The sequence below is a fragment of the Jaculus jaculus genome, chromosome 2 (genome assembly GCF_020740685.1).
Source record: "Jaculus jaculus isolate mJacJac1 chromosome 2, mJacJac1.mat.Y.cur, whole genome shotgun sequence".
Classification (NCBI taxonomy): Eukaryota; Metazoa; Chordata; class Mammalia; order Rodentia; family Dipodidae; genus Jaculus; species Jaculus jaculus.
Window position 1 is genome coordinate 5,608,793 of NC_059103.1, and position 20,455 is coordinate 5,629,247.

Sequence of the window (20,455 nt, forward strand, 5' to 3'; positions counted from 1 at the left end):
CTATCTCTCCAGTCCTATTTTGATTTTTTTTTTTTTTTTTTTTTGAGATAGGGTCTCTTTCTATGTAGCCCTGGCTAGCCTGGAACTCACTATGTTGACCAGGTTGGCCTCAAAGTCAAGGCTGATTTTCCGGCCTCCCAAGTGCAATGATTACAGGTGTCTACCATTATACATAGCTATTCCTCTTATGCGAGTTTTAATATGGGCTGCAAGATTCAAGAAAACTTCTTCATAAGCATTAAGATCCAGTCAGGGCTGAGCATGCTGGTACACATGCACTTTAAGCACTTGAGAAACAGGGGCAGTCCAAGTCCAAGGCCAGCCCGAGTTATGTACCAAGTTTCCGATCAGCCAGAACTACTTAGGAAGACCATATTTAACAAACAAACTTCAAGAGACAGTTAGTTCCACACTGAGGAGCTGACAGCAGCTCCGGGCTACAACGAGCGCTGTGGCCTGAGTTGGGGAAAGCACCCTGGCTGGGCACCTGTGCCACTCACCTGCTGCTGTACCCCGTGACGGGGTTCCAGCGCTGGTTCTCATAGATGTAGACGCTCTTCACATCGGACTGCGGGTAGATGTTGCTGGTGCTGCTGGCCAAGCCTGGGGGGAGAGCAGGCTGCTGGGACTGAGGCTGCGTCCGCCCTGCAGCCTGCTCCGAGCTCTGGCTTTCCTTGGCTCTAACGAAGTAGGTGGGGAGGGCAGACTGAAGCCAGGGCGGCAGAGCTGAGCCCGCAGGCCTGTTAAGCTGACCTTCTGTGCGTGCGTGAGTGTACATGAATGTGGAGGCTAGAATTTGATGTCGGGTGACTTCGGCGGCTCTCCACCTTGTTTCTTTGGGACAGGGCCTCTCACTAACCCTAGTGCTCAGCAAGCCCTTAAAGGTCCTCCTGCAGCTGCCTCCCCAGTGCTAGGGTGACCAGCATGCACAATCACGCCTAGCACCTTCCGTGAGTACTGGGGACTGAACTCAGGTCCTCTTGCTTGCTAGGCAAACACTTTACCCGCTTAGCCATCTCCCCAGACACCTGTTAATCTTAAAAGGACGAACATAACTAGAGTTTCTTTCCTGTGACTGGAACTGTCCTGGGATTACAACAGCCTAACACAGAAAGAATCTTCAGGAAAATATGTCTTCTCTGACCCACGGAGAGTCTCTCACTCCAGAACTGTCACAGCAGTTCGTTCGAGTCTTCACGCTGTGGGTACGACTCCCTCCCCTACCCTGGCAGCCATGCCAGGGCAGGAAGGAACACTTTTTTTTTTTTTTTTTTTTACTGTTTTTCTTTTTTTTTTTTTTCTGAGGTAGGATCTTACTCTAGCTCTGGCTGACCTGGAATTCACTCCTTAGTCTCAGGGTGGCCTCGAACTCATGGCAATCCTATCTCTGCCTCCCGAATGCTGGGATTAAAGGTGTGGGCCATCATGCCCAGCTACTTTTTTGTAAGTGCATGTCATTTTACATGCCTTTTCATGGTTTTTTTTTTTTTTTTCTTTTAATCTAAGAATCACATTTGCTTACACAGGCTCCTGGACCATGAAGTGAATCTCCCTTCTTCCCTTTCTCGGCCCTCAATCCTTCTCTTCTCCCACATCTTTGTGATATCTGGATAAAATTTAGTGTTTTTAAAAGAAAAGAAAAGAAAGCCGGGCACGGTGGTGCACGCCTTTAATCCCAGCACTCAGGAGGCAGAGATAGGAGGATCACCATGAGTTCAAGGCCACCCTGAGACTACATAGTGAATTTCATGTCATCCTGAGCCACAGTGAGACCCTACCTCGAAAAACCAAAATAAGGGCTGGAGAGATGGCTTAGCGGTTAAGTGCTCGCCTGTGAAGCCTATGGACCTTGGTTCGAGGCTCAGTTCCCCAGGTCCCACGTTAGCCAGATGCACAAAGGGGCGCACGCGTCTGGAGTTCGCTTGCAGTGGCTGGAAGCCCTGGTGCGCCCATTCTCTCTCTCTCCCTCTATCTGTCTTTCTCTCTGTGTCTGTTGCTCTCAAATAAATAAATAAATACTAAAAAAAAAGTATATTTTAAAAGAAAAACCAAAATAAATAATAATAGAATCTTCTGTACAGTAACCTGTGTATGCCGCCTCCATTCTGAAGGATCCCCATTACCTACCACACTCCTTATCTAGCACCTGGCAGGTGTGAAGGTCCACCCAGTTCAAGAGCCAAGTTCTGGGAGCTGGAGAGATGGCCTAGTTGTTAAGGCATTTGACTGCAAAGCCAAAGGACCTCAGTTCGATTCTCCAGGACCCAGGTAAGCCAGATACACAAGGTGGCACATGTATCTGGAGTTCATTTGCAGTGGCTATAGGCCCTAGCATACCTGTTCTCATTCTCTGTCTCAAATAAGTAAAAATAAAATTAATTTTTAAAAAAGAACTAAGCTCTGTGAGCCTGTGTCTTCAATGGTAAAACAGAGACCACAGTAATTCCCAACGGTCACCGAGGTGTTGAGCCTGTGCTACAGGCTCCCGTGGTCTCAGTGGACCAGTTCTGCAGGGTCAGCTGCCTCCCATCACAGGGAGCAGGGCCGTGGCTCACAGCTGTCACTCTTTCCATGCTGAACCCGGACAGCCCACAGGGCTCACTCACCCTAAAGAGTCTGAAATTTGGGCCAGCTCATCAAGAGACTGGGGTCCTCGGGCTGCCCCAATTCTACCCTGTGGCCCTCTCATGTGAAATGATGGGCTTCACACATAGGAGAGCCCTGGCCAGTGCCATTCTAGAATCTTCCAAATCCTCTGCTCTGGTGGTGGGATCCTAGAGGGAGTCCTGGTTGCCAGGCCTGTTCTCCAGGTCTGGCACTCATAGATTGTTCCAGGACTGTCTTCTGTGGAAGCTGGCACTGGTGAAGGTCACCTGTCAGCCAGCTGGGACAGCAGTCCTGGCATCGGGCAGGGCAGCCAGATGGGGATTAGAAGAGGGAACGCCTGGAAGGGTCTGAGAGCTGGTCCCAAAGCCTCAGGCACTCCAGGCTGTCCTCACCTTGGAAGCAGCCTCCACCGTAGCCGCCCGTGTACACCCAGGCCGTGTGGTCGTAGCCGATGCCCCACACCACGCCACGGCTATTGGCTTCAACCATCCTCAGGTGGCCTCCCATCTGCCGCCAGAACCTGTGGGGGCCAGCAGGAGGCAGGAGAGGCATTGCAGTCCAGCTTTCCAAGGTCCTGCCCACCCTGGAACTCTTTCATAGACAAGATGCTCTGCAAGCCCCAGGACTCCAAGCCAGGAGAATGGATGACCTACTGGGACCTTGCTGGAATGATCCAGAGCTAAAGAGGTTCTGCAGTACAGGAGAGGCAAGGGTCAGCAGCTTGCTTCTCACTACCACCCCCCAACAGAGTTGCGACGTGGCAGCTGGGCTGGTCATAAGGTGCCAGGTGCAGCCAGGCTTAAATATCAAGGCAGACAGCAGACGGCCCGGGGCAGGAAGCTGCACCAGGGCAGGGGCCTCCTAAGCCTATGGCTGGGTTTGCTTCCTGTGGGCCCTGCCTCTGCCACCACAGGGCACTGGGCATGCCCACAGTGGGCCTTTGGCCTCTGCTTCTGATGTGCAGGCTGCTGGGCTCGCTTGGGATCGCTGGGGCACAGCGCAGGGCTTCACAGGGAGGCCTTACCCATTCTCACCCTCCACTGGAAGCTTGGCTCCAACCTGCCCCTCAGGACCTCATTCCCTCTTGTGATGTTTTCTGATCCTCCTGCCTCCACTTCCTGAGTGCTGGGATGAATAGGCATGTGCCCCTATGCCTGTGGTGTGTGTTTTTTTTTTCAATGTGGTACTGGGGAGTAAACCCAGGGCTTCATGTATGGTAAGAAAGCACTCTACCAACTAAACTATATAATTAGCTAGCCCTCTTGGGGTTTCAAGTGCCCCAACAGGGCAACCCTTGATCTTGCCTCTTTTGTGTCTAAATGCAACTGGTAGCTGCTCCCACCTTTCCATGGGCCTTGCACTGCCTCTCACCCAAGACGCCAACCTTCAATGCCATTCTGAAAGCACACTCAAAGCTAGTAGCTCTCTCCTTTGCCTCCAGAGGCCCAATGCTGCTGGAAAGGGCTGGGTCCTGGGCTGTTAAGGAGGACATGCCTTCTCTGACCTGGCCCTGGAAGCCTGCTGGAGGTGGGGACCACACCCTTTGTACCATATTTCATTCTCCAGGTCTCTATGCAGTTGCCCAGTGCCTACTAACCTCTGAGCACATCCTAGTGAGGACTCAGGGACCTGGGAAGATGACTCAGCAGTTAAGGCTCTTGCTTGCAAAGCCTGACAGCCTGTGTTCGATTCTGATTCCCCAGGACCCACGTAAAGCCAGATGCACAAGGTAGTGCATGCATCTGGAGTTCATTTGCAGTGACAGGAGGTCTTGGTACACCCATTCCCTCTCTCAGATAATTGTTTTTAATTCTTTCTTGATTTATTTGAGAGCAACAGACAGAGAGAATGGACACATCAGGGTCTCTAGCCACTGCAAAGAACTCCAATCTCATGCGCCACCTTGTGCATCTGGTTTACGTGGGTACTGCGGAATCGAGCCTTGAGCCAGAATACTTAGGCTTCACAGGCAAGCGCTTAACTGCTAAGCCATCTCGCCAGCACTTACTTCGATTTCTTTTTCTTTTTCTTCTTTTTAAGAAGCTGCTGTTGGGCTGGAGAGATGGCTTAGCGATTAAGCACTTGCCTGTGAAGCCTAAGGACCCCAGTTTGAGGTTCAATTCCCCAGGACCCACATAAGCCAGATGCACAAGGGGGCGCACGCGTTTGGAGTTCTTCTGCAGTGGCTGGAGGCCCTGGCGCGCCCATTCTCTCTCTCTTTCTCTCTCTATCTGCCTCTTTCTCTCAAATAGATAAAAAATAAATTAAAAATTAAAAAAAAATAAAAAAGAAGCTGCTGTGTGTGGGCTCAGGTCCTGCTGGGGTACCCTTTCCGGTATCACAAGTTCTAGATGCTTGGGGAAGGGAAGAGGTCAGGCCCCCGGGCAGTCTGGGGCGCAGTCCACTCACATCTGGTCGCAGGGCAGCAGGTGCTCGTGGCCCTCCAGGTCCGGGCAGGGCTCACTCACGAAGATGTCTCCCTTGCAGGTGATGGACCAGATGGCCTGTGGAGACGGGCGGCCATGGATCTTCCGGCTCTCACAGCAGGACAGGCTGAGCAAGGCAAGCTGGCATAGGCACACAGTTGGTCAGCCTGGACAGGCTGAGGCTCAGGTAGCCCCTTCTCGCCCAGCCCCTGCAGCCCACACTCACTCACCCAGTCATTCATGTCCTGCTCTGTGGCGGCAGCCAGGCGCACAGGCCACCTCTGCCGCGTCCTCTCGGGGGTGTACAGGGCAAAGGAGTGCTTGGCCTCGTTGAGTATGGGGACCAGCACCGTCACCTCATTCAGGAACACGTGCAGGTACTGTTTGAAGAAGGATGCCCGGCGGGGCTGTTACCCTGGAATCGCCAATGTGCTGACGGGCGGGGGGCTCACCCCTCATTTTACACCTCAGTCTTGGCCCCCCTCCATGACCTGTTGGTTTCACTGCTGGCTACAGAGCTGAGCAAAGCTGCAGTTGGTACGGTTCACGGGGGTCTTGGGTTACAGTTCAGTTGGTAGAGTCCTTGCTTAGCGTTCATGAAGCTTTGGATTTGATTCCCAGCACAAGCCAGGTGTGGTGGTACACACCTATTATCCCAGTACTCAGGAGGTTAAGGCAGGGGGATGGTGAAAACAAGAATAGCCTGGGCTATGTACTGAGTTTCAGGTTAGCCAAGGCAACTTGCTGAGGCCCTGTTTCAAAATAAAAGTTGAATATAACACCACTGCCAATAGCTATATTATGGAACCAACCTAGGTGTCCAACAATAGAGTAGATGAAATATGCACAATGGGCTGGAGAGATGGCTCAGTGTGAAAGACGCTTGTCCTGAAAGTCCAGTAACCCAACTTCAGTTCATCAGTACCCACATAAAGCAAGATGCCCAGAGTGACCCATGCATCTGGAGTTTGTTTGCAGTAGCTAGAGGCCCTGGTGTGCCCATTTTCCCTTCCTCCAGCCCTTCCTTTCTTTCTCTCTCAGCTGGGTGTGGTGGCACATGCCTTTAATCCCAGCACTCAGAAGGCAGAAGGATCGCTGTGAGTTTGAGGTCACGCTGAGACTGCACAGTGTGGGGGAGGGGGGGAGAACAACTAAAAAATGCACAATGTGATGTTTTTCAGCCATAAAGAACAAATTTATGTGATCTGCAGAAAAATGGATGCAACTGGTGATAATATCAAGCAAATGAAGCCAGTCTCAGAAAGACAAATATGTTTGCTCTCATATGTAGTTCCTAGATTTTATATAGGTAAATAAAATCATGCATATATGTAAATGTATGTGTGTGTGTGTGTGTGTGTGTGTGTGTGTGTGTGTAAAACATGGAAAACAGAAATAAACCTGTGCAGGGGAACAAAGGCATGCACTGGGAAGGGAAGGGGCAATTAAAGGCAAGGCAAATGGCATGGGAGAAAGTATACTCAATGTGCAATATGTACTTATTGAAAACTTTTAAAAATAATACTTCAGGAAATGGTCAGGGATGAGCTGGACATGGTGATACACATCTTTAATCCTAGCAGGAGCGTCACTGTGAGTTCAAGGCCAGCCTGGGGCTAAAGAGTGAGTTCCAGGTCGGCCTGGACGAGAGTGAGACTTTGTCTTCAAGGAAAAAAAAATAGAAGGAAGCCAGGCATGGCGCACGCCTTTAATCCCAGCACTTGGGAGGCAGAGGTAGGAGGACTGCTGTGAGTTCGAGGCCACCCTGAAACTACAGAGTGAATTCCAGGTCAACCAGGGTTAGAGCGAGACCCTACCTCAAAAAACCAAAGGAAAAGAAAAGAAGAAGGAAGGAAGGAAAGAAGGAAGAATGGGTTAGGGCTGTAACTTAGAAAAAAAAAAAAAGTGAGTGGTGGAAAGATGGCTCAGAGGTTAAGGCGCGCCTGCCTGCAAAGCCTAATGGCCTGGGTTTGGTTTCCCAGTGCCCGTATAAAGCCAGATGCACAGTGGCACGTGTATTTGGAGTTCATTTGCAGTGGCTGGAAGCCCTGGTGTGCTCAATCTCTCCCTCTCTCTGTTTGCAAATAAATAATAAATAAAATAAAACAAAATTTAAAAGTGGCTATTGTCATAGGAGAGAGGGGAGGTGGCCCAGAGAGCCCACAGCACAGGCTGCTCCATGGTGCCCGCCACTGGGCTTGTGGATCAGGCCCAGATGCTGGGTCAAGTGCCTTAAAGGGCTGCTTGGGCCCTCTCTCCAGGAAACCCTCCTCCCTCCCCCGTACCTTCTTCTCCTCGTGGACCAAGTAGTAGATGAAGAGGATGCTGTCACGGGCCCCGTCGTGCCCCGTGAACTGCTCCAGGGCCACGCGGACGTCCACCCACTTGTGGGGCTTCCAGTCGCACCACCACTGCACTGCTCCCGTCTTCACCCACACCGACTGCGGCAGGCGGCGGGGACGAGGTCACAGACTGCGCCGCTCCCCCGCTCCCAGAGCCACAGGCCCCCTCCATACTGCGCTGAGGGGCTGCTGCCCGGAGCCCTCAGCCCCCCCACCTTCCTGTCTTTCATTAATGACAACAGTACCACCACGGGACACTAGGTGGAGCCAGAGTCAACAATACAGGGTCACCTCCGCTCTCATGGGAATGGTGGGATGGGCATCGTTGCCCAGGGTCTGCGTGGAGGCTCTGGCAGAGTCCACACTTGGCCAAATGTCAGAGATGGCAGAGCTGACCCCCAAGCCCCCAGAGTGGCCCTATCTGGGCACACCATAGATGCTTCTGCTCCAGTTTAGACCAAGACTTTTCTAAAGGAAGCCATCGTATCTAGGCTGCATGTGGCTCCTCTCTCCAGGGACTGACTGTGCTCCGAGAGGGGGGCTCTGCCTCCAGCAGTGTGGGGCATGCCAGACAGGGTCAGCCTGGGGGGGGGGGGGTCGTGACTGTCCCCAGCTCGGGCCTGACTCATCTCACCGCACTAACAGGCCTGCGTGCCTGGGATCCTGGACAAGAAGGCATGGACAGAAGGCATGATTCACCTCTCCCTTCACTGCACCTCCTCCTTCAGAACTTTTTCTTAGGTTGCCCACAGGGTACCCCAAAGGTGATGAAGTCCCAACAAAAGTCCTTCAGGACGGATGAATAAATCAACTGACGAGGATAACTTCAGTCTGTCTTGGGGTCTGGAAGCAATGCTGAGCATTCAAGAAGGGTGCACAGGTGTGGTCGGGCCTGTCTCTCCCCATCTCCTTATCTCAGGTTATCAGAGAACAAACAGAGCTGTGTGGCGGCCTACAACTGTAACCCCAGTGCTCAGGAAGCTGAGGGAGTTGGATCATGAGTTTGATGCCAGCCTTGGCAACAGAGGAAGCTCCTGGCTAGCCTAGGCTACACAGTCTGTCTCCAAACAAAAAACAAAAAAGGGTATCTGAGAGCCAGCTGGGCCTACCTGCTCAACAGCCTGCTCGTAGTGCCTGAAGTTCTCCAGCTCCCGTTTGGTCCTTTCTGTGAGCTGCTGGAAGATCTGTTTCCTCCAGGCGGCGGTCTGGGCCGGCGTGATGGACAGGGACAGTGTCTGCACAGAGGGGGACAGACCTGCAGGAGGCCAGAGTCTCAGGGCCAGGTACCATCCTGCCTACAGCTGGCCAAGAGGCCAGTGCTGCCTGTTTTCCTTCCCTCCTGCATCCCCATGATGGGTGATACTATTGTCAACTTGGCAGAATCTAGAGTCACCTAGGACACAAATCTCTGGGTATGTCTGGGAGGGAGATTCTAGACTGGATGAACTGAGGTGGGAAGACACACCCTGAATGTGTGGGTACCATTCCATGGACTGGGGTGACAGAACAGATAGAAAGAAGAAATTGGGGCTGGAGAGATGGCTTAGTGGTTAAGTGCTTGCCTGTGAAGCCTAAGGACCCTGGTTCAAGGATCGACTCCCCAGGACCAACGTTACCCAGATGCACAAGGGGGCGCATGCGTCTGGAGTTCGTTTGCAGTGGCTGGAGGCCCTGGCGTGCCCATTCTCTCTCTCTCTATCTGCCTCTTTCTGTCACTCTCAAATAAATAAAAAAAAATAAGCAAAATTAAAAAGAAGAAAATGAAGCCAGGCGTGGTGGCACATGCCTTTAATCCCAGCACTCAGGAGGCAGAGATAGGAGGATCTCTGTGAGTTTGAGGCCAGCCTGAGACTACATAGTGAATTCCAGGTCAGCCTGAGCTAAAGTGAGACCCTACCTTGAAAAAACAGAAAGGATGGGGGAAGGGAGAGGGAAAGAAAGAAGAAAATGAGCCAAGTGTGGTGGCGCATGCCTTTATAATCCAAGCACTCGCGAGGCAGAGGTAGGAGGATGGCCATGAATTAGATGCCAGCCTGAAACGATATAGTGAGTTCCAGGTCAGCCTGGGCTACAGCAAGACCCTACCTCAAAATAAAGAAAGAAAGAAAGAAGAAAATGAGCTGAGCATCAGCCTTCACCCCTCTCTGCCATCTGAAGGTGGCAGGCTGCCTCAGGCTGCGCCACACCTTCCCTGCCAAGGTGGACGGCGTCCCCCTGAACTGTTAACGAAAATAAACCCTCCCTCCTTCATCAGGTACTTTGTCACAGCCATGAGAAAGGAAACTAATACAATCCCAAATCAGCCCGTTCTTGCCAGAATGTTCTAGCCTCTATGGAACATACTGAGCCCTCCTGCTGAGCGAGCTGCTGTCCCCAGGTCAGCTGTGCGACCCCCTCCAGCTCCCAGGTCTCAGAGGGCCACTCAGTGGCCCAGGGTCATGGTCAGGGATCTGAACACTCGTGCCTGCAGGCAGGACAGAGAGCCTGCCATGGTACCCAGGTCTCCTGCCACACTCCGCGTCTCCCATCAACACCCGTGGGGACAAAGGACCAGCCAACCTCACAAAATCCCTTACCAGAGTGGACGGTGAACCACTTGAGCGCAGAGCCCGCCTCCACCGCACACCCTGCTCCGGACACCCAGGCCCACAGCAGGTGGTCGTCCGCTCCGTAGGGCTCCTCCATGCCCAGTGGGAAGAGCCCCAGGGAGGAGAGGCCCGTGGTCTCGGGGAAGCTGGAGGCCGGGTGGCTGGTCACCTTCTTGGGTTCCTTCAGGTCAATATTGGTCCAGGGCAGCTCGGCTGGCGTTGCGGCGGGGCCAGAGTGTTCTTCAGGGCTAGGGGCCTCCACAGCCTTCCCTTTGTCCTCTGCCGAGCAGGCAGTATCCACAGCACATTCAGGGGTCCTTCCAGGGCCGGGGGCCAAGCTCCCTTTGGGGCTCCTGGAACTGTCTAAAGACTCTTCGGGGAGAGGCTGCTCAGACCCGCGTCTCTCGACTTCGGAGGAGCCATCGGTGTCGTTGGGTGCAGACTCGGTACCGCTGACCCTCACTTCGTCACCAAAGAAGCAGCCAGCACTGAGGACACAACACAGCACACTCTTAGTTCCTTGTAGGGACTGTGTGGCCTCCGGTGAATAAAGCTCTCTGAGCTCTTGCCTCCTACTCCAGCACAATGCACACAGACCCCTGCTTTCCAGGGGGATGAAAGACTGGGCCAGCCGGGTGTGGTGGCACACACCTTTAATCCCAGCGATCCAGAGGCAGAGGTAGGAGGATTGCCATGAGTTCGAGGCCACCCTGAGAGTACAGAGTGAATTCCAGGTCAGCCTGAGTTAGAGTGAGACCCTAACCCCAAAAAACAAAAACAAAAACAAAGACTGGGCCAGTGGTAGAAGAATAGCCACGAGTTCAAGGCCACCCTGGGACTACATAGTGAATTCCAGGTCAGCGTGGGTTACAGTGAGACCGTACCTAGAAAAACAAAAAAACAAACTAAAAAAAAAAAAGACTGAGCCACACTTCAGACCAATCACATCCACGGATCAGGGTAGAGATGAAAATGTTATCTTTTTGTTATTGTTTATGCTAGATTTTTTTTTTTTGAGGTAGGGTCTCACTCTAGCACAGGCTGACCTGGAACTCACTCTGCAGTTCCAGGCTAGCCTCGAACTCAGAGCAATTCTCCTACCCCAGCCTCCCAAGTGCTGGGATTAAAGGTGTGTGCCACCACACCTGGATTTTTGCTGGTTTTTTTTTTTTTTTTTTTTTTTTTATGGCCTAGAACTCACTCAGTAGCCCAGGGTAACCTTGAACTCATAGTAATGTTTCTGCCTCGGCCTCCCAAGTGCTAGGTGGGATTACAGGAGTGCACCGCCATCCCACCTCTGCCACATTTTGTTTAGTTTTTGAGACAGAGTCTCATATGGCTTACTTATAGGATGACCTTGAGCTCCTGTTCTCCCTGTCCCCACCTTCCGAATGCTAAGATTACAGGTGCCGCCGCGCCCCATCCTAAATGGGCCAATTTAAAGCATCTGGTTCACCGGCACCGAGCACACGGGTGACCCGGCGGCCGTCACGGTTCCCTCGCAGTGGAGCTTTCTCCTTTCCTTCTTTAGGTTTGGTTGAGGCAGAGTCTTGGTCCTGCCACACAGCCCAGGCTGGTCCTGCACTCACAGTCCCCCTGCCTCCGCCTCCCAGTGCTGGGGTCACGGTTCTGTGCCCCGCGCTCAGCTCCCACGGCTCTGGCATGGCGATGCTCTGCTCTTCCTGGACGATGGTGTGGCACGGGCTGAAGCCACAGTCACCCTGTCCGGCCCAGCCCTGTGCTCTGCCGCCCTGCGTCACCTGAGGAGGCTCATTGAGCTGCCAGAGTGCGACCGGTCATTCTCTCGGCCCGCAACGATGGCCTTCCATGTCTTCCCGCTGAGCTCGCTGGGGGTGACGCCCTGCCGGAAGTACACGGCTCTGTCCTCACAGCCGACGCCCCAGACCTGGAACAGAGAGGGCACCGCTCAGAAGAGGAGGGCGCAGGCCTGGGCTCCTACCCCTTCCTAGAGGCGCCGGGGACAGCAGGTGGCCTAGGAGTGTGCAGCACGGCTGCAGGACACACGGACAAGTGCAGACAAAAGTCCCCATCACGACCTGCACGGCTGTGCGTGTGTGTGTGTGTGTGTGTGTGTGTGTGTGTGTGTGTGCACGCGTGCTCATCAGGGTGGCTGGAGGTCTGGTGGAGGTGGCGACACAATGTCGCTGCCAAAGTCCAAAGCAGGCAAAGACCAGCAGAGCCGCAGCAGAGGCTGCAGTGAATGCAGAAGCAGAGGCCCACGCTTCCTACACACCAGGGGTTTTGTGGTGACAAGGTCCAGAAGTGGTAACAGTATGGTGGACACCATATTGGGACACAGATACACGTGGGTTACTATCTTCCATGCAGCTTCTGTCAGAAGCTGATCCCTGAGGGGGCTTCGGCATTTCCAGCACAGTGCCCTGGGTTTTACAGACGTACACACCTCACTGTCTACAAGGTCATACTGTCCAACTGTAAGCAAGTCCCTTTTTTTTTTTTTTTTTTTTCCTTGTTTGGTTTTTCGAGGTAGGGTCTTGCTCTAGCCCAGGCTGACTTGGAATTCACAATGTAGTCTCAGGATGGCCTCGAAATCATGCAGCTCCTCCTGCCTCTACCTTCCAAGTTCTGGGATTAAAGCCATGCACCACTACACCAGGTAAGTTCCTTTCTAAAAATCTTTTACTTTTTAAGATTTATTTGACAGAGAAAGAAAGAAGCAGAGAGAAGGCGGGGGGAGTAAGAGTGGGCATGCCAGGGCCTTCAGCCACTGCAGACAAACTCCAGATGCATGTGCCACCTTGTGCATCTGGCTTACATGGGTCCTGGAGAATTGAACCTGGGTCCTTTGTCTTTGCAAGCAAGTGTCTTCACCACTAAGCAATTTCTCCAGCCCCTGTAAGCAAGTTTCTTTAACACTCCCACGCTGTCAAACTCTCCAGGTTGCTCTCGTTAGATACATGACATGCTCCAAGTCAAAATTAAGGGGGCGAGCTCCGTTCCTTACTTGGTGACCTTCGACCTGATGTCCCCCGAAGATCTCTCAATGAACTTCCAGTACATATAGACGTGCCCCACCCCACTCAGCGGCAGATTCCCACTGCCCTGAGGATCCACAGAGAGGTAACCCTGAGACAAGTGGGAGACTGGGAACCCAGGAGGAGGAGCCCCTCCCATGCCCTCAGACCCCCTGTGTGCCAGCATCAGGAGTCCTTGTCAGTAGGAAGGGACAGTGGGCACTACAGACACTATATCGGAAGTCCCAGGAACCATGGGCTCACCCACCTGATCATTCAGCCCCACATTCACCATCATCATTTCTCCAACCATCTCAATCCAGCTGGTGCCACAGGGGTTGTGAGAGTTGACGCCTCTCCGGAACCAGACCTGCCAAGTCAGAAGCAAGTGTGTCCCCGTGAAGGGCCATGGCGGGGGGGGAGGAGATGGGCCTTTGTAAGGGACAGGAAAGACAAGTGAGGAACTCTGAGATCATGCTAGAAACTAGCAAGCATAATATATAGCTTAGAAAGAAAATATTCATTCACATCCACCTTCCAGTATTCTTACTGTGAGACCCTTTGTACTTGGGACCATCACACAAGGGTCAAGAGTCTCCTGCTCTTTTTTTTTTTTTTTTAATATTTTATTCATTTTTATTATTTGAGAACAGCAGAGAGAGAAAGAGGCAGAGAGAGAGAGAATGGGCGCACCAGGGCCTCCAGCCACTGCAAACAAACCCCAGATGCGAGCGTCCCCTTGTGCATCTGACTAATGTGGGTCCTGGGAATCAAGCCTCGAACCAGGGTCCTTAGGCTTCACAGGCAAGCGCTTAACTGCTAAGCCATCTCTCCAGCCTGAGTTACAGTGCTGTTATTGGCCCAAGGCTTGAAAAAACGAAATCTTTTTTTTTTTTTTTTTGAGTCTTGCTCTTAACCCTGGCTGGCCTTAACCTCACAATCCTCCTGTCTCAGCATCTTGGGTGCTGAGATTACAGGCAGGCACCACTATACTGTTAGAAAAATGTGACCTCACTTTTTCTGCATGCATATGTGTGTGCACATGCACACTCCCCCATGTGCATGTGTGCAGAGGCCAGAGAAGGTCAGGTGTCCTCTTACCATCCAGCCTCATACGGCCTTGCAACAGCTCTGTCCCTCCACCTGGGGCTACTGCCCGTCAGCAAGCGCCAGCAATTCTCTGGGCTCCATGAGTTCCTCCCACACCCACCCCGCTCCCAGGACTGGGATACAGGAAATGTTTGGCCATGCCCAGTTTTTTTACATGGGTTGTGGGGAGTTGAACTTGGCAGTCTCTGACCCACAAGAGTCCCTCATGCTTAAGCAGAAAGAGCTCATAACTGCTGAGTCGTCTCCCTAGCCCACAATTGCACTTTTATTGAATGAAGTTTGTTTCCCGACCCCCTCTCCTGAATGAGGTCATTTAGAAAAACTACTTCTTTGGTGCATATTGTGTGGTGTGCATGTCTGTATGTGTACAGGGGCTCACAGACCTGTGCACATGTGCATGTGAAAGCCAAAGGTTGACGGCAAGTGTCTTCCTCAATCACTTCCCACCTTACTTTTTTTTTTGGGGGGGGGTTTCAAAGTAGGGTCTTGCTCTAGCCCAGGCTGACCTGGAATTCACTATGTAATCTCAGAGTGGCCTCGAACTCACAGTGATCCTCCTACGGCTGCCTCCCAAGTGCTGGGATTAAAGGCGTGTGCCGCCACACCCAGCTGAGAAGGGGTCTCTTGATGAACCCGAAGCTCATTTATTCAGCCAGATAGAAAACCCAGTGACAGGCTGTGTCTACCTCCCCAGTGCTGAGATTAGAGGCATGTGCTACCATGCCGGCATTTTACATGGGTTCTGGGGATCTGAACTCAGGTCCTCAGGCTTGCACAGCAAGCATATTACCCACTAACCCTCTCACTAGCCCTTAGAAAGAATGATTTCTTTACAAATTTATGATTATCATAATCATCCTGTTTAGGGTCTATTCTTAGTGCTTTACATGTTTTTTGTTTGTTTGGCATGCTATGTAATCTCAGAGTGGCCTTGAACTCACAGTGATTCCCTGCCTCTCCAGTGCTTGGATTAAAGGCATGCTCATGCAGGGCCCCCCCCCCCTTTTTTTAAAAAAATTTGAGAATGAGAGAGAGAATGGGCATGCCAGGGCCTCTAGCTGCTGCAAATGAACTCCAGACTTAGTCACCACTTTGTGTACCTGGCTTCCATGGGTCTTAGGGAAATCAAACCTGGTTCCTTTGGCTCTGTAGGCAAACACCTTAACCACTAAGCCATCTCTCCAGCCCATGTAAGTCTTTTTGGATGTTATTGAAATGGTCTTATGCAGCCCAGGCTGGTCCTGAGGATGGCCTTAAACTCCTTTTCCTTGTGCCTCCACCTCCTGAAAGCTAGGATTACAGGTATCTGCTACCATGCCCAGCTACGTAATTCTCCTTAATGCCAATTTATGTCAGTTTGTAAAACTACGGTCAATTCTAATCTTCCCTAGGCCTACCTGTGGCCCCATGATTTACGTGTCGTCACGTTTCAACACTCATCCCAGGCCTACTGTCCCTCAGGGCTGTTAATCAGTGTGGACGGTGGCCTGCACCAGGCTGAGAGGTCTCGGGCCTACTGGGACTAATGGTCTAGAACTCCTGATCAGAAGTAGGGATAGGCTGGTTATATGAGCAGAACCTCAAGTCCTCCCCCTTTGTTTGCTTGCTAACTTTTAAATATTTTAAAATATCTTATTTTAGCTGGGCGTGGTAGTACACACCTTTAATCCCAGCACTCAGGAAGAAGAGGTAGGAGGATCACCATGACTTCAAGGCCACCTTAAGACTACATAGTGAATTCCAGGTCAGCCTGAGCTAGAGCGAGACCTTACCTCGGAGGGGGAAAAAATTATTTGAGAGAAAAAGAGAGGGGAAGTGGGGAAGGAAGAGCATGGGCACACCACGGCCTCTTGCCATTGCAAATGAACTCCAGATACATTTTTCATTTTGTGTGTCTGGCTTTACATGGGTTCTGGGGAATTGAACCTAGGTCAGTAGGTTTCACAAGTGTTTTCAATCACTGAGCAATCTCCCTGTTTTTATTTTTTTTAATTATTTTAGAGAGAGAGAATTGGTATACCAGGGCCTCAGCCACTGAAATTAAACTCCAGACACTTGCACCACCTAGTGGGCATGTGCGGCCTTGCATGCTTGTGTCACCTTTGTGCGTCTGGCTTACATGGGATCTCAAGAGATTGAACATGGGTCCTTAGGCTTCACAAGCAAGTGAACCACTAAACCATAGCTCCAATCCAATTGTTTTTTGTTTTGCTTTGTTTTGTTTTTTGAGGTAGGGTTTCACTCTGGCTCAAGCTGACCTGGAATTCACTATGTAGTCTCAGGGTGGCCTTGAACTCATGATGATCCTCTTACCTCTGCCTCCTGAGTGCTGGGATTAAAGACGTGTGACACCATGCCTGGCTCCAATTTTTTTTTTTGTTTCAAGCTAGCCCAGTCTGATCTGAAACTCACTCTGTAGCCCAGGGTAGCCTCAAACTCACAGAAATACCTCAGCCTCCTGAATGTAGGAATCAGATGTGAACCACTGCACCTGACTTCACACCCATTTTATAAGAATTTCAGGGCTGGGGAAATAGCATGGTGGACAGAGCATTTACTGAGCAACAAGAATACTGGAGTTCTGTCCTCAGGCACCCAGCACTTAGGAGGCAGAGAAAGATCTCAAGGGTAAATTGGCTAGGCTGGCTGAGTCAGTGAGCCTGGAGCACAAGTGGAAGACCCTGTCTTACTCAGAAAATAAGGTGGGGAGCAATCAAGGAAGATATCTTGTGGTAGTGTGAATAGATGGTCCCCACCATGTTCAGTGTTGTATAGTTTCTAGTTTGGATCTGCAGCCGCCTGGCCGGAGGAGGTGTCACTGGGCAGATCCTAAGGTGTGGTGGCAATCTAAAGATATGCAAAGTACCTAGTTCCACCTGGAGGTCCTGAAGTGTGCTGTGTGGCTTTTGGATTGTGGTTTCTCCCTCCCTCCCTCCCTCCCTCCCTCCCTCCCTCCCTCCCTCCCTCCCTCCCTCTCTCTCTCTCTCTCCCGCTCCTTGGACCTGTGAAGGCAGGCTGGCTTCTTCTGCCATTATGGAACTTCCCCTGGATCTGTAAGCTTCAATAAATATCCCTTCCTCCATAACTGTGTCTGGTCTGGATGTTCATCTCAGCGACATGAAGTTGTCTGCTACACATCTGATATGAACCTCTGGCTTCTACATGCATGTGCACACACATGCATCTGCAAACGCATGCACCTTCACACGTGAACATGAGGACACACATATATGGACAACACACACACAAATACAGCCAGAGGGCCAGGGGGCTGAGGATGTAGCTCAGCTGGAAGAATGCCTGCTGAGTACAAAGCCCTGGGATTGATCACCAGCATAACACTAACAGAGTGCATGCCTATAGAATCCTAGCAATTGAGAGCTGGATGCAGAAAGATCAGGTTCAAGGATACACTGGGCTACAGAGCAGGTTGGAAGCAGCCTGGGCTATATGAGGCTGGCTCAAAAGCAGTAAGACGCTAAGTAAGTAAGTAAATAAATAAATGGAGAAACTTTGACAACGTTGGGTGTCATTCCTCAGGAATATCAACCACTGTTTCTGAGACAGTCTCTCACCGACCTGGAGTTCACCAAGCAGGCTCGACGGGCTGGCAGTGAGTCTCAGGGAGCGAGCTGTCTGTCTCAGTGTCCGCAGCGCTGGTGCACGGGTGCATGCCGCCACGACCAGCATGGCACGTGGGCTCTAGGGGTCGAACCCAGGGGCTCGTGCTTGCACAACAAGCACTTCAGAGACTGAGCATCTCCCAACTGTACCACTGTTTTTAAAGCAGGGACAGTTCAACGTGTGTTTTCTTAGGCTTGGCTGTGCACTGAGTGTCTAGGACCTGTGATCTTGCAGATACAAGGTCTGATGAGAAGGCAGTCCATCCTCTTGGGATGATGGGAATGAAATCATAATGCACCAGATCCTGGGTTCCATCTCTAGCACCACACCAAGCAATCAATCAGTGGATCATTCATAAGGAAACTGGGAAATCATCTGAAATTGGCTAATTTCATTGGACTTGCCTCTGGTAAGATATGAAGGAGAAAGAGTTAACTGACTGCTGGCTTTGGCAAACTATTTTATTTTATTTTAAACGTTTGATTTATTCATTTATTTGAGAGAAAGAGGCAGATAGGCAGAGAGGATGTGTGTGGAGGAGCGCACCAGGGCCTCCAGCCACTGCAAGTGAACTCTGGACACGTGCGCCCCCTGGTGCGTCTGGCTTTATGTGGGTACTGGGGAATCGAACCTTGGTCCTTAGGCTTTGGAGGCAACCGTCTTCACTGCTGAGCCATCTCTCTAGCCCAGCTCCTGATTATTTGAAATGTCTGGCCTATGAAATGATAAACATGGAGCTGGGTGTGGTGGCGCATGCCTTTAAGTCCCAGCACTTGGGAGGCAGAGGTAGGAGGATCGCTGTGAGTTCAAGGCCAGCCTGAGACTACATAGTGAATTCCAGGTCAGCCTGGGCCACAGTGAGACCCTACTTTGAAAAAAATAAACAAAAAAATAAATAAACAAATGAGACAAATGACAAACATGGTTCTATATCTCAGTTCTTCATGGGGGGTTGGGGTGGGCACATGACAGTAGCAAGTATTCTAGAGAGAGAAGGCTGATGATTCCAATAAGCAGAACAGCTCACGGCACAAGCGGAGGATGGGGCTCAGTTGGCAGAATGTTTGCCCAACATGCATGAAGCCCTGGCTCCATCCCCAACGGACAGGCATGGTAGTGCATACATATAATCCGCAGTGGGAAACAAAGTGATCACAAGTTCAAAGTCGGGGATTGGAGAGATGGCTTAGCAGTGAAGGCACTTGCCTGCAAAGCCTAAGGACCCAGGTTCAATTCCCCAATACCCACATAAGCCAGATACACAAGGTGATGCATGCGTCTGTAGACTGTTTGCAGTGGCTAGAGGCCCTGGTGTGCCCAATCTCTATCTGTATCTTTCTCTCTCTCTCACACACATAAATAATTACTTTAAGAAATTGTAAAAAGAAGCTGGGCATGGTAGCACACACCTCTAATCCCAGCACTCAGGATGCAAAGGTAGGATGATCACCATGAGTTCGAGGCCACCCTGATACTACATAGTGAATTCCAGGTCAGCCTGGGCTACAGTGAGACCCTACCTCAAAAAAACAAAAAAAAAGAAAAAAGAAGTTTAAGCTTAGCCTCTACTACAAAGTGAGTTCGAGGCTAACTTGGGTTACTTAAGATCCTGTCTCAAAAAAGAATGAATGAAAGAAACCCACAGTGATTGCCCAATGCCAGATTTATTCAGAACAGAATTAAGTCTTCAATGTCAAATGCCACCCACTCACCCAGCTCCAGCCCCAAATCTTACTTTGTGGTCCTTCGTGATGGCCCAGACCACGCTGACTCCCACGGAGACATGCATGATTCCATTTTCCGACCCAGGAGGCTCCACTATGGACCAGGAACTTCCTACCAGGCACAAAAGAAAGCCCAGGTGGCCTCCATCAGCCAAGATTCAGGGAAGCATGCACCCCCTCCCTTCCCCATACAGGACTGCCCACCTTTGGGGTTGTTCCTGTTGATTCCTTCCCGGACCAGAGCTTGGCCCTCCCAGAGGGTGACCCACAAGAGGTCATGTGGCCCACAGCTGATCTGGACTGCCTCCCCAGGGGTGTCCACAAAAGACCACGAGGAGCCTTCCGGGTTGGGGTGGCTGACACCCTCTCTGTACCAGACCTAGGAGGGTGTGGCACTTGCATCAGCATATTTGCACATGCATATAGGCCGTATGTTGGGTCTCTGACGCACCCACACACCTTGACCAAAGATCTCCCCTCCACCACCCCCACCTAGTGCCAGAGGCCACACTGGTGGAAAAAAATATATATAAAGCTAGACTTTGTTCATCCGAGGGAACAGGCCTGTTCCCTTCATCTGCATATGAGAACCACTCACACACGCATTTCCACATAAAGTGCCCAGCAGCTCCCAGGCAGCTGGTGTGTCTTCCCCTAGTGGTGATGTCCTCTAAGGACACCCATCACTAGGGGAAACCAGGGTCTGGGTGGTTAGGAGCTGGGAAGATGGCACAGTGGTTAGAAGTGTTTGCTTGCACAGCCTGCTAGCACAAAGTTCAGTTTTCCAATCTCCCACATAAGCTGTTAGCAAAAAATGGCACACGAGCCAGGTGGCCGTGGTGGCTCACGCCTTTAATCCCAGCACTCAGGAGGCAGAGGTAGGATTGCCCTGAGTTGAGGCCACCCTGAGACTCCACAGGGAATCTCAGGTCAGCCTGGACTAGAGTGAGAACCTACCTCGAAAAACCAAGAAAAAAAAAAAAAAAAAAATATATATATATATATATATATATATATGGCACAAGTGTTTGGTGTTCT

General features: G+C 51.3%; 1 protein-coding gene across 4 annotated transcripts in view; it reads right to left on the reverse strand.

Moving 5' to 3' along the window:
• Tecpr1 (tectonin beta-propeller repeat containing 1) overlaps positions 1–20,455 on the reverse strand; it is a 43,730-nt gene that overhangs the window by 11,771 nt on the left and 11,504 nt on the right. For 3 of the 4 annotated variants that reach the window (XM_045143220.1, XM_045143219.1, XM_045143221.1), the window contains 11 exons: positions 19,622–19,796; positions 19,429–19,529; positions 13,228–13,329; positions 11,724–11,869; positions 9,952–10,451; positions 8,485–8,630; positions 7,319–7,474; positions 5,264–5,413; positions 5,017–5,174; positions 3,000–3,127; positions 501–603 (listed from right to left, as the gene is read on the reverse strand). In XM_045143220.1, coding sequence (XP_044999155.1) covers positions 501–603; positions 3,000–3,127; positions 5,017–5,174; positions 5,264–5,413; positions 7,319–7,474; positions 8,485–8,630; positions 9,952–10,451; positions 11,724–11,869; positions 13,228–13,329; positions 19,429–19,529; positions 19,622–19,796 — 1,865 coding nt within the window. The remainder of the gene's footprint in view (positions 1–500; positions 604–2,999; positions 3,128–5,016; positions 5,175–5,263; positions 5,414–7,318; positions 7,475–8,484; positions 8,631–9,951; positions 10,452–11,723; positions 11,870–13,227; positions 13,330–19,428; positions 19,530–19,621; positions 19,797–20,455) is intronic. The other variant, XM_045143222.1, reaches the window with a different exon arrangement.